This window comes from Schistocerca americana, chromosome X (assembly GCF_021461395.2).
Source record: "Schistocerca americana isolate TAMUIC-IGC-003095 chromosome X, iqSchAmer2.1, whole genome shotgun sequence".
In the NCBI taxonomy this organism is placed as follows: domain Eukaryota; kingdom Metazoa; phylum Arthropoda; class Insecta; order Orthoptera; family Acrididae; genus Schistocerca; species Schistocerca americana.
In genome coordinates, this window is record NC_060130.1 from 162,264,243 (window position 1) to 162,277,994 (window position 13,752).

Here is a 13,752-nt window from a genome sequence, read left to right on the forward strand (position 1 = left end):
ATTCACCTACCTCTATGCCCATCACCATCTCATTAAACCTTACTGCCCTCATCATAACTTCACCCCTCACCCACCAAAACATAACCCCTTCTGCTATACTTTCTTACTCTATCATAACTAACCCTGAACAAGATTCCCTTATCTACCTCTCGCTCCCAAATCTCCACTCTGAACTGTGCACAATGCACACACGCTCTATATCGAGAACCAGCGTCTCCACCTTGTTGTGACAAGAGATAAACTTCTGTTACACTCTCAGAGCTATAAATCTTACTTCCGGTGTTTCTTTCATGAATCTGTGAAGCTCTTTATAAATTTGGCTTCCACATAACTACATATTTTATAATAATTTCTTCTTTGTGATCAGATGTCTCTCCACAAAAGTGGCAAAATGAATTGCAATTTAAAATTTTAATGATGTTCATATTGCAATATTAAATACATTACATGTATGTGAGTTCAAACATTGACTGTCAGTAACAACTTATACCTGAAGAAAAAGACACCTAAACTGCACCATTGCCCCAGTGATCTTCACATGATTGATTCTAACAGCACAAGGCTATTGGACCTAGCAACCAATTTTACATAGCAGATGCAAAGGAAGAATTTCTAAATGTGAGATGTACTAGTCCCTGCCTCAGTCATAAATACTAATACTGCAGTTCTGAAAAGAAAAGTATTCAAATGATGCATTAAACACGTAAGCACTCAAAATGTCAGTATTAATGGGCAACACAAATAGCCATGTAATTTTGTACTAAGTTCTTCGTCATTACAACTCCCTTGGAAGTGGCAAATGTTGTTTTTCAGGCCACAGTTATTCAATTCAAAACTTCCTACTTCAAGAGAATATCATTTTGTTAAATTGCAATGAATCTTTACATACATGGAATTCAAAGATACTTTAACAGTAACGTCACAGTATAAGAGTATGTTCTGCTGAATGGTATGATAAGCTGTGCTATGTAATTGACTTCTGGCAGCAAATATTTGTTAACTATTGTGAATACATTTTATCAGGTTAAAAATTCTGGTTCCAGCTCAAACCCAAGACACATTACAATGCCAGTAAAGTGCATAAAAGCCATAAACCCCAAGGCCTTTACAAAGCGACACCTAAAAAAGCTCGTCAGATGTCACTGTTTGAAATATTTTCCGATTTATCACTGACCAGATACAAGCAATTGTTTAAACAATGAAGGCTCTTGTACGATACAGAAATAAAAAGGAAAAATCTTCCAAAACCTCTTGTTTGACTATTCCTAAATAAATGACATATTCACGTTTGTCCATGCGACTTCAGGCATAATGTAGACTACTAGTTCTGTATCTTCTTATTACACTATACTTGATTGCTCCCATTATTAAGGTACTATCTGTCATAGCACGTTAGTCCATGCCTGAACTCTGTCACTATGCTGCAACAAGTTTATTGTTCATCAGTCAAATCTGTGGCAGTAGGCAAATAATTTACTACACTCATTATGTTGCACTCTGCTGGAAAAAATAATCTATGAGGCATTCTACAAAACAAACTTGATAAAAGTTGTAAATCTGTCTGCTTACAAAACATTTACAACTAGCATAAAAGATAAAAGTAGGGCCACTTGCCGCCTTCCCCCCCCCCCCCCCCCCCGACACACACACACACACACACACACACACACACACACACACACACACACACACACACACACACACAAAAGGACGCGCGCACGTGGGGGGGGGGGGGGGGGCAGGAAGGGGAAGAAGGTGTAGAGTAAGTGACTGATGGACTGGACTGCACTGCACTGCACTTGACACAGGCAGGCAGCGAGAGAGGGAGGAGAGAATGAATTCAACTTTTCTGCTACATAGAACCCTTCTGCTTGTCCTTGCTATTCATAACCTTTCTGCTTGTCATCCTTCAAGAGGCTACACAGATTTACATTACAACAAATATTTATGAATGAGAGTAGTCTCATTTCTTTTTTAAATCATGTCATCACTACTGGAACCTAAGTTACTTTTCGATTTTTCTTAATTTTGTAAATTTATATTCACAATGTACCACTTTACAATACACCATTGTAATCCTACAAGGACCAGAAGCAATCTAAATATAAAAAAGTGACGTAGATAAAGAAACACTGGATAAAATGAAGTGGCTTTTTATCCCCCCCCCCCCCCCCCAGGCGTCTTAAAATACTTTACATTCAATGTATTCAAGTTCACACAACTTCCTTCTCTTCCCATTAAAAAATATCATGTCTTGTGATGACAAAGAAATTCAGAAGCACTGGCAGATAACATAACTATTTAAACTAAATGTCAGTTAATGCTCTTGCAGTATAACTCCCAAAATCTTTGGGATCACAAAGAATTAAAATGTTTCTTTATGGAACAGTTTTATACTTATGAGTAACAATGTCACCACAACTTTGTACAATAGCTTTCTATACTCTCCACTGTTTAACACCTTCTGCCTGATTCTTTACCTAAAGATACAGACCTGCACGGATGGAAACATCAACCCATAACAGAGTTCTTTCTGCAAGTGAACCCTCTCCTCATAATCAAGAATAGTTTCTTATACCTGCCACAAACTATGTCCTTAAACCAATGAAACAACATTTCAAGACCGATTCAATGTTACATCTACCATGATTCCAATTATTCAAAGTGAAAATACCATGAGTGATTACAAAATGCTTAATTCAGTGATTGAACTAAACAAATTTACTCACCAACAGAGCCTTCCTTCGACAGTCGTCTTTGGAAATCTCCCTCAAAGTATGACTTTCCATATCTTGGCACATCTGAAATTTTGATAACAGGATTATTTATGTATCGAATTTCAACATGCTAACAAAGTTTAATTTTCAACTACCGCTCACTTCAGTTACATATATTTCATAAACATGTTGAATGAGAGAGTTGTGTCCACAATTATTTTTAATTAAACATTTCCACCAACTTTTGAAGAGTAATAGCACAATGAAATAGTAACAATTTTTACATGAAAAACTTCATTCCCATAATTGGCACAGTACCACCAGTTTTCGATACACTTTCTTGCTTGCATCATGAACACATTACTTTAGGTTCAAACTTCATTGCTGCATGATAACCAATCCTCTCATTCACCTACCTCTATGCCCATCACCATCTCATTAAACCTTACTGCCCTCATCATAACTTCACCCCTCACCCACCAAAACATAACCCCTTCTGCTATACTTTCTTACTCTATCATAACTAACCCTGAACAAGATTCCCTTATCTACCTCTCGCTCCCAAATCTCCACTCTGAACTGTGCACAATGCACACACGCTCTATATCGAGAACCAGCGTCTCCACCTTGTTGTGACAAGAGATAAACTTCTGTTACACTCTCAGAGCTATAAATCTTACTTCCGGTGTTTCTTTCATGAATCTGTGAAGCTCTTTATAAATTTGGCTTCCACATAACTACATATTTTATAATAATTTCTTCTTTGTGATCAGATGTCTCTCCACAAAAGTGGCAAAATGAATTGCAATTTAAAATTTTAATGATGTTCATATTGCAATATTAAATACATTACATGTATGTGAGTTCAAACATTGACTGTCAGTAACAACTTATACCTGAAGAAAAAGACACCTAAACTGCACCATTGCCCCAGTGATCTTCACATGATTGATTCTAACAGCACAAGGCTATTGGACCTAGCAACCAATTTTACATAGCAGATGCAAAGGAAGAATTTCTAAATGTGAGATGTACTAGTCCCTGCCTCAGTCATAAATACTAATACTGCAGTTCTGAAAAGAAAAGTATTCAAATGATGCATTAAACACGTAAGCACTCAAAATGTCAGTATTAATGGGCAACACAAATAGCCATGTAATTTTGTACTAAGTTCTTCGTCATTACAACTCCCTTGGAAGTGGCAAATGTTGTTTTTCAGGCCACAGTTATTCAATTCAAAACTTCCTACTTCAAGAGAATATCATTTTGTTAAATTGCAATGAATCTTTACATACATGGAATTCAAAGATACTTTAACAGTAACGTCACAGTATAAGAGTATGTTCTGCTGAATGGTATGATAAGCTGTGCTATGTGATTGACTTCTGGCAGCAAATATTTGTTAACTATTGTGAATACATTTTATCAGGTTAAAAATTCTGGTTCCAGCTCAAACCCAAGACACATTACAATGCCAGTAAAGTGCATAAAAGCCATACCCCAAGGCCTTTACAAAGCGACACCTAAAACAGCTCGTCAGATGTCACTGTTTGAAATATTTTCCGATTTATCACTGACCAGATACAAGCAATTGTTTAAACAATGAAGGCTCTTGTACGATACAGAAATAAAAAGGAAAAATCTTCCAAAACCTCTTGTTTGACTATTCCTAAATAAATGACATATTCACGTTTGTCCATGCGACTTCAGGCATAATGTAGACTACTAGTTCTGTATCTTCTTATTACACTATACTTGATTGCTCCCATTATTAAGGTACTATCTGTCATAGCACGTTAGTCCATGCCTGAACTCTGTCACTATGCTGCAACAAGTTTATTGTTCATCAGTCAAATCTGTGGCAGTAGGCAAACAATTTACTACACTCATTATGTTGCACTCTGCTGGAAAAAATAATCTATGAGGCATTCTACAAAACAAACTTGATAAATGTTGTAAATCTGTCTGCTTACAAAACATTTACAACTAGCATAAAAGATAAAAGTAGGGCCACTTGCCGCCTTCCCCCCCCCCCCCCCCCCCCCCGACACACACACACACACACACACACACACACACACACACACACACAAAAGGACGCGCGCACGGTGGGGGGGGGCAGGAAGGGGAAGAAGGTGTAGAGTAAGTGACTGATGGACTGGACTGCACTGCACTGCACTTGACACAGGCAGGCAGCGAGAGAGGGAGGAGAGAATGAATTCAACTTTTCTGCTACATAGAACCCTTCTGCTTGTCCTTGCTATTCATAACCTTTCTGCTTGTCATCCTTCAAGAGGCTACACAGATTTACATTACAACAAATATTTATGAATGAGAGTAATCTCATTTCTTTTTTAAATCATGTCATCACTACTGGAACCTAAGTTACTTTTCGATTTTTCTTAATTTTGTAAATTTATATTCACAATGTACCACTTTACAATACACCATTGTAATCCTACAAGGACCAGAAGCAATCTAAATATAAAAAAGTGACGTAGATAAAGAAACACTGGATAAAATGAAGTGGCTTTTTATCCCCCCCCAGGCGTCTTAAAATACTTTACATTCAATGTATTCAAGTTCACACAACTTCCTTCTCTTCCCATTAAAAAATATCATGTCTTGTGATGACAAAGAAATTCAGAAGCACTGGCAGATAACATAACTATTTAAACTAAATGTCAGTTAATGCTCTTGCAGTATAACTCCCAAAATCTTTGGGATCACAAAGAATTAAAATGTTTCTTTATGGAACAGTTTTATACTTATGAGTAAGAATGTCACCACAACTTTGTACAATAGCTTTCTATACTCTCCACTGTTTAACACCTTCTGCCTGGTTCTTTACCTAAAGATACAGACCTTCACGGATGGAAACATCAACCCATAACAGAGTTCTTTCTGCAAGTGAACCCTCTCCTCATAATCAAGAATAGTTTCTTATACCTGCCACAAACTATGTCCTTAAACCAATGAAACAACATTTCAAGACCGATTCAATGTTACATCTACCATGATTCCAATTATTCAAAGTGAAAATACCATGAGTGATTACAAAATGCTTAATTCAGTGATTGAACTAAACAGATTTACTCACCAACAGAGCCTTCCTTCGACAGTCGTCTTTGGAAATCTCCCTCAAAGTATGACTTTCCATATCTTGGCACATCTGAAATTTTGATAACAGGATTATTTATGTATCGAATTTCAACATGCTAACAAAGTTTAATTTTCAACTACCGCTCACTTCAGTTACATATATTTCATAAACATGTTGAATGAGAGAGTTGTGTCCACAATTATTTTTAATTAAACATTTCCACCAACTTTTGAAGAGTAATAGCACAATGAAATAGTAACAATTTTTACATGAAAAACTTCATTCCCATAATTGGCACAGTACCACCAGTTTTCGATACACTTTCTTGCTTGCATCATGAACACATTACTTTAGGTTCAAACTTCATTGCTGCATGATAACCAATCCTCTCATTCACCTACCTCTATGCCCATCACCATCTCATTAAACCTTACTGCCCTCATCATAACTTCACCCCTCACCCACCAAAACATAACCCCTTCTGCTATACTTTCTTACTCTATCATAACTAACCCTGAACAAGATTCCCTTATCTACCTCTCGCTCCCAAATCTCCACTCTGAACTGTGCACAATGCACACACGCTCTATATCGAGAACCAGCGTCTCCACCTTGTTGTGACAAGAGATAAACTTCTGTTACACTCTCAGAGCTATAAATCTTACTTCCGGTGTTTCTTTCATGAATCTGTGAAGCTCTTTATAAATTTGGCTTCCACATAACTACATATTTTATAATAATTTCTTCTTTGTGATCAGATGTCTCTCCACAAAAGTGGCAAAATGAATTGCAATTTAAAATTTTAATGATGTTCATATTGCAATATTAAATACATTACATGTATGTGAGTTCAAACATTGACTGTCAGTAACAACTTATACCTGAAGAAAAAGACACCTAAACTGCACCATTGCCCCAGTGATCTTCACATGATTGATTCTAACAGCACAAGGCTATTGGACCTAGCAACCAATTTTACATAGCAGATGCAAAGGAAGAATTTCTAAATGTGAGATGTACTAGTCCCTGCCTCAGTCATAAATACTAATACTGCAGTTCTGAAAAGAAAAGTATTCAAATGATGCATTAAACACGTAAGCACTCAAAATGTCAGTATTAATGGGCAACACAAATAGCCATGTAATTTTGTACTAAGTTCTTCGTCATTACAACTCCCTTGGAAGTGGCAAATGTTGTTTTTCAGGCCACAGTTATTCAATTCAAAACTTCCTACTTCAAGAGAATATCATTTTGTTAAATTGCAATGAATCTTTACATACATGGAATTCAAAGATACTTTAACAGTAACGTCACAGTATAAGAGTATGTTCTGCTGAATGGTATGATAAGCTGTGCTATGTGATTGACTTCTGGCAGCAAATATTTGTTAACTATTGTGAATACATTTTATCAGGTTAAAAATTCTGGTTCCAGCTCAAACCCAAGACACATTACAATGCCAGTAAAGTGCATAAAAGCCATAAACCCCAAGGCCTTTACAAAGCGACACCTAAAACAGCTCGTCAGATGTCACTGTTTGAAATATTTTCCGATTTATCACTGACCAGATACAAGCAATTGTTTAAACAATGAAGGCTCTTGTACGATACAGAAATAAAAAGGAAAAATCTTCCAAAACCTCTTGTTTGACTATTCCTAAATAAATGACATATTCACGTTTGTCCATGCGACTTCAGGCATAATGTAGACTACTAGTTCTGTATCTTCTTATTACACTATACTTGATTGCTCCCATTACTAAGGTACTATCTGTCATAGCACGTTAGTCCATGCCTGAACTCTGTCACTATGCTGCAACAAGTTTATTGTTCATCAGTCAAATCTGTGGCAGTAGGCAAACAATTTACTACACTCATTATGTTGCACTCTGCTGGAAAAAATAATCTATGAGGCATTCTACAAAACAAACTTGATAAATGTTGTAAATCTGTCTGCTTACAAAACATTTACAACTAGCATAAAAGATAAAAGTAGGGCCACTTGCCGCCTTCCCCCCCCCCCCCCTCCCGACACACACACACACACACACACACACACACACACACACACACACACACACAAAAGGACGCGCGCACGGTGGGGGGGGGGGGGGGGCAGGAAGGGGAAGAAGGTGTAGAGTAAGTGACTGATGGACTGGACTGCACTGCACTGCACTTGACACAGGCAGGCAGCGAGAGAGGGAGGAGAGAATGAATTCAACTTTTCTGCTACATAGAACCCTTCTGCTTGTCCTTGCTATTCATAACCTTTCTGCTTGTCATCCTTCAAGAGGCTACACAGATTTACATTACAACAAATATTTATGAATGAGAGTAGTCTCATTTCTTTTTTAAATCATGTCATCACTACTGGAACCTAAGTTACTTTTCGATTTTTCTTAATTTTGTAAATTTATATTCGCAATGTACCACTTTACAATACACCATTGTAATCCTACAAGGACCAGAAGCAATCTAAATATAAAAAAGTGACGTAGATAAAGAAACACTGGATAAAATGAAGTGGCTTTTTATCCCCCCCCCCCCCCCCCCAGGCGTCTTAAAATACTTTACATTCAATGTATTCAAGTTCACACAACTTCCTTCTCTTCCCATTAAAAAATATCATGTCTTGTGATGACAAAGAAATTCAGAAGCACTGGCAGATAACATAACTATTTAAACTAAATGTCAGTTAATGCTCTTGCAGTATAACTCCCAAAATCTTTGGGATCACAAAGAATTAAAATGTTTCTTTATGGAACAGTTTTATACTTATGAGTAACAATGTCACCACAACTTTGTACAATAGCTTTCTATACTCTCCACTGTTTAACACCTTCTGCCTGGTTCTTTACCTAAAGATACAGACCTGCACGGATGGAAACATCAACCCATAACAGAGTTCTTTCTGCAAGTGAACCCTCTCCTCATAATCAAGAATAGTTTCTTATACCTGCCACAAACTATGTCCTTAAACCAATGAAACAACATTTCAAGACCGATTCAATGTTACATCTACCATGATTCCAATTATTCAAAGTGAAAATACCATGAGTGATTACAAAATGCTTAATTCAGTGATTGAACTAAACAGATTTACTCACCAACAGAGCCTTCCTTCGACAGTCGTCTTTGGAAATCTCCCTCAAAGTATGACTTTCCATATCTTGGCACATCTGAAATTTTGATAACAGGATTATTTATGTATCGAATTTCAACATGCTAACAAAGTTTAATTTTCAACTACCGCTCACTTCAGTTACATATATTTCATAAACATGTTGAATGAGAGAGTTGTGTCCACAATTATTTTTAATTAAACATTTCCACCAACTTTTGAAGAGTAATAGCACAATGAAATAGTAACAATTTTTACATGAAAAACTTCATTCCCATAATTGGCACACTACCACCAGTTTTCGATACACTTTCTTGCTTGCATCATGAACACATTACTTTAGGTTCAAACTTCATTGCTGCATGATAACCAATCCTCTCATTCACCTACCTCTATGCCCATCACCATCTCATTAAACCTTACTGCCCTCATCATAACTTCACCCCTCACCCCCCAAAACATAACCCCTTCTGCTATACTTTCTTACTCTATCATAACTAACCCTTAACAAGATTCCCTTATCTACCTCTCACACCCAAACCTTCACTCTGAACTGTGCACAATGCACATACGCTCTAGATCGAGAACCAGAGTCTCCAGCTTGTTGTGACAAGAGTTAATCTGCTGTTACAAAAATCAAAAAGGCTCTGAGAACTATGGGACTTAACTTCTGAGGTCATCAGTCCCCTAGAACTTAGAACTACTTAAACCTAACTAACCTAAGAACATCACACATATCCATGCCCGAGGCAGGATTCGAACCTGTGACCATAGTGGTCGTGCGGTTCCAGACTGTAGCACCTAGAACCGCTTGGCCACCCCAGCTGGCAAGCTGCTGTAACACTCTCAGAGCTAGAAATCTTGCTTTCTGTTGGTTCGACAAGGAGACAATCACTAAGCCATTGGTCTTCCATGAATCTGTGAAGCTCTTTAAAAATTTGGTCTCCACATAACTACATATTTTATAATAATTTCTTCTTTGTGAAGGAAACACCATTACAGAGTCTGACATGACATACAGCTTTTCACTCTGACATGGTGAGATGCCAACTGATGTGGCTTAAGGGAACTGAGTGCCACTTCACATCTCAATGAATCACTGCTTGGTTTTATTAATACTACACATAAGTTTAGTTTCAGCTGGTGAAACGGAAGAGTCACTGCTGAAATAGTGGCTGCTAACACTTGGGACACATATCTATTCAAATGGGACTGACATTTAGTTAGGAAAGGCAGGTAGCAAGCCATGTCTCACTTTCACTGATACTGCTCTCAATGTGGCTGATTAACTTTCATCATGAAATCTTTTTCATTATCTCTACAAATTACAGCCAGCAGTGCTTTAGAAACATAAATGCTAAACAAAGAGAAAAACACCATGAACTAAAAACAAAACAAGATAACATGAAGTGAACAACCATATGAAATGAAAACAAGAGAACAAGATGCTAACCTACATATTACTGCTAGCTATGGCCTGTGTGAGAGTCTTAAGGGCTGCTCTCTCACCAGCACTCGTTGTATTGGTAGCAGTGACTATAGTTATTGTTAGCAGTAATTATGCGCACAAACAACCATATATTAAAACACGTTGGTGGAATTCCCATGTGTTTTCTATAACAAACTATGGCTTCTATAAACATAGGATGCTCTACACTCATTGTACTTTTAAAGTAAAAGAAATCTTCAATATATTACATTGTAATCCACTGCGTACCATTGGGGTGAACATACAGGACATACGCAGCAAGCTAACCTTGCCTGGGTGCAGCACGATGTAACTTTTGGCCTTTCCTGAAGGTTAGAGAAGATTTTATATCCACCAACTATAACCAAAGCATCACAAACATTTTACCACATACTTCCTTATGCCAGTAACTTTCCTAGACTTAATAGGAAATTCTGTTAGTGATTAACATCTACATTCATCCTGCTTGCTCTTATTGATCCAAGATGAGGCCTCAACACACTTGTCAGTAGTATCTTTTGGAAATATACATAAAATCTCAAACAACAACTCTAATGGGGTGGTCCCAATTACTCCTGTAAGAAACATCCTGGCAGACTGGAACGGTGTGCCGGACAAGGCCTAGTTTTAAGACTCAATCCAATACACAGTTTTAATGTATCAGAATGTCAGAATGTTCTAATTAGCGCACACCCCACTGCAGAGCGAAAATCCACTCTCCTTCAATTAGCCTTAAGGGCAAAATCTTGCACACCACACACAATATTGCCATATGGAGCATAGTAGAGGTGATGCCCTCACACACTGGCTGTGAAGCAGATGATGACCACAAATATAGCATCACAGTAGGTTCTGATCATCAGCAGGAACAGTCTATATGGACAGTTCCTGTTGTTATTAACTTATGAGGAACTTAAGAAGCTTTAACATCACAGGGGTAAACCATCACCTTGACCTTTTCAGGCAATGAATCACTCTCAAAGGCCAAGATGAAGACACTGGTAGCAAACCTGTTGTCTTTGGGTCCCCTGTAAACATGCCGGATGAAATGAACACACCACCATTCTAGATTACCATGGAGCTCATCGTCGGACTGCAAGAGGAGGTAGCCATAGAAAATAATCCCCTGGACCATGTTGAGGCTTTTATGGGGAGTGACAGAAACAGGAATATCACCTAGCCGGTCACAAGGGAGTAATGCTCGGGATTGGGCAGGGGATACTATCTGAATCAAGACTGTACCACTTTTCTCATCTTGGACAGTGCTGTCAGTTCCCCAAACTTATCCTCAAAATATTCAACAAAAAACTGAGGCTTCATAGGTAGACACGAATCCCCATCCATTCTGCTACAGACTAAATACTGAGGCGAATATGGCTCTCTTCTTTCTGTAGACCTATGTTCCTCCCATGGTGTAGCGAGGAAAGGAAACGATTTAGGGTCATACCAGTCGGCATTGTATTCGATCTTGCCCTTCTTAGAGACTGCTGGTGCTGTACGGTCACCAGCATGAGATGACTTAGTCCACTTCATTGTGGGTCATCTGCCCTGATGCTACCCACTCCGACCAGGGCCTCCCGCCACGGGCAACACCCAGCCACAGCAAAGGCTACCTGGCATGATGGCCATTGCTGGGAGTCCTAATACCCCAGGAAGATAGGCATCTACTCCTTGGCATATGTGGGGAGTTTACAGCTCAGGCATCAGCAGTGTCATTCTTGTGTTGTCAAGGGGCTACCACCAAATGGGTACATGACGGCCCCACCACAATGGACTGGCTACCGTGCTGGATATTGGGTGCAGAGATATCCAATACTGTCATGGGGGTGAAAGAGGACATGGGACAATGGAAGAAGATGACATACTCCGGAAAGTATCCTCGCCCAAATACACTCCTGGATATTGAAATAAGAACACCGTGAATTCATTGTCCCAGGAAGGGGAAACTTTATTGACACATTCCTGGGGTCAGATACATCACATGATCACACTGACAGAACCACAGGCACATAGACACAGGCAACAGAGCATGCACAATGTCGGCATTAGTACAGTGTATATCCACCTTTCGCAGCAATGCAGGCTGCTATTCTCCCTTGGAGACGATCGTAGAGATGCTGGATGTAGTCCTGTGGAACGGCTTGCCATGCCATTTCCACCTGGCGTCTCAGTTGGACCAGCGTTCGTGCTGGACGTGCAGACCGCGTGAGACGACGCTTCATCCAGTCCCAAACATGCTCAATGGGGGACAGATCCGGAGATCTTGCTGGCCAGGGTAGTTGACTTACACCTTCTAGAGCACGTTGGGTGGCACGGGATACATGCGGACGTGCATTGTCCTGTTGGAACAGCAAGTTCCCTTGCCGGTCTAGGAACGGTAGAACGATGGGTTCGATGACGGTTTGGATGTACCGTGCACTATTCAGTGTCCCCTCGACCATCACCAGTGGTGTACGGCCAGTGTAGGAGATCGCTCCCCACACCATGATGCCGGGTGTTGGCCCTGTGTGCCTCGGTCGTATGCAGTCCTGATTGTGGCGCTCACCTGCACGGCGCCAAACACGCATACGACCATCATTGGCACCAAGGCAGAAGCGACTCTCATCGCTGAAGACGACACGTCTCCATTCGTCCCTCCATTCACGCCTGTCGCGACACCACTGGAGGCGGGCTGCACGATGTTGGGGCGTGAGCGGAAGACGGCCTAATGGTGTGCGGGACCGTAGCCCAGCTTCATGGAGACGGTTGCGAATGGTCCTCGCCGATACCCCAGGAGCAACAGTGTCCCTAATTTGCTGGGAAGTGGCGGTGCGGTCCCCTACGGCACTGCGTAGGATCCTATGGTCTTGGCGTGCATCCGTGCGTCACTGCGGTCCGGTCCCTGGTCGACGGGCACGTGCACCTTCCGCCGACCACTGGCGACAACATCGATGTACTGTGGAGACCTCACGCCCCACGTGTTGAGCAATTCGGCGGTACGTCCACCCGGCCTCCCGCATGCCCAATATACGCCCTCGCTCAAAGTCCGTCAACTGCACATACGGTTCACGTCCACGCTGTCGCGGCATGCTACCAGTGTTAAAGACTGCGATGGAGCTCCGTATGCCACGGCAAACTGGCTGACACTGACGGCGGCGGTGCACAAATGCTGCGCAGCTAGCGCCATTCGACGGCCAACACCGCGGTTCCTGGTGTGTCCGCTGTGCCATGCGTGTGATCATTGCTTGTACAGCCCTCTCGCAGTGTCCGGAGCAAGTATGGTGGGTCTGACACACCGGTGTCAATGTGTTCTTTTTTCCATTTCCAGGAGTGTAGTTGAATTGCACATGGAGATGCAAAGCCAT

General features: G+C 40.3%; 1 protein-coding gene across 1 annotated transcript in view; it reads right to left on the bottom strand.

The window, feature by feature from the left end:
- Positions 1-13,752, bottom strand: part of LOC124555882 — a 241,727-nt gene that overhangs the window by 152,780 nt on the left and 75,195 nt on the right. Inside the window, exons 8-10 of the mRNA XM_047129943.1 lie at positions 8,927-8,998; positions 5,818-5,889; positions 2,730-2,801 (exon numbers count right to left, since the gene is read on the bottom strand). Of these exons, the coding sequence (XP_046985899.1) occupies positions 2,730-2,801; positions 5,818-5,889; positions 8,927-8,998 (216 nt within the window). The remainder of the gene's footprint in view (positions 1-2,729; positions 2,802-5,817; positions 5,890-8,926; positions 8,999-13,752) is intronic.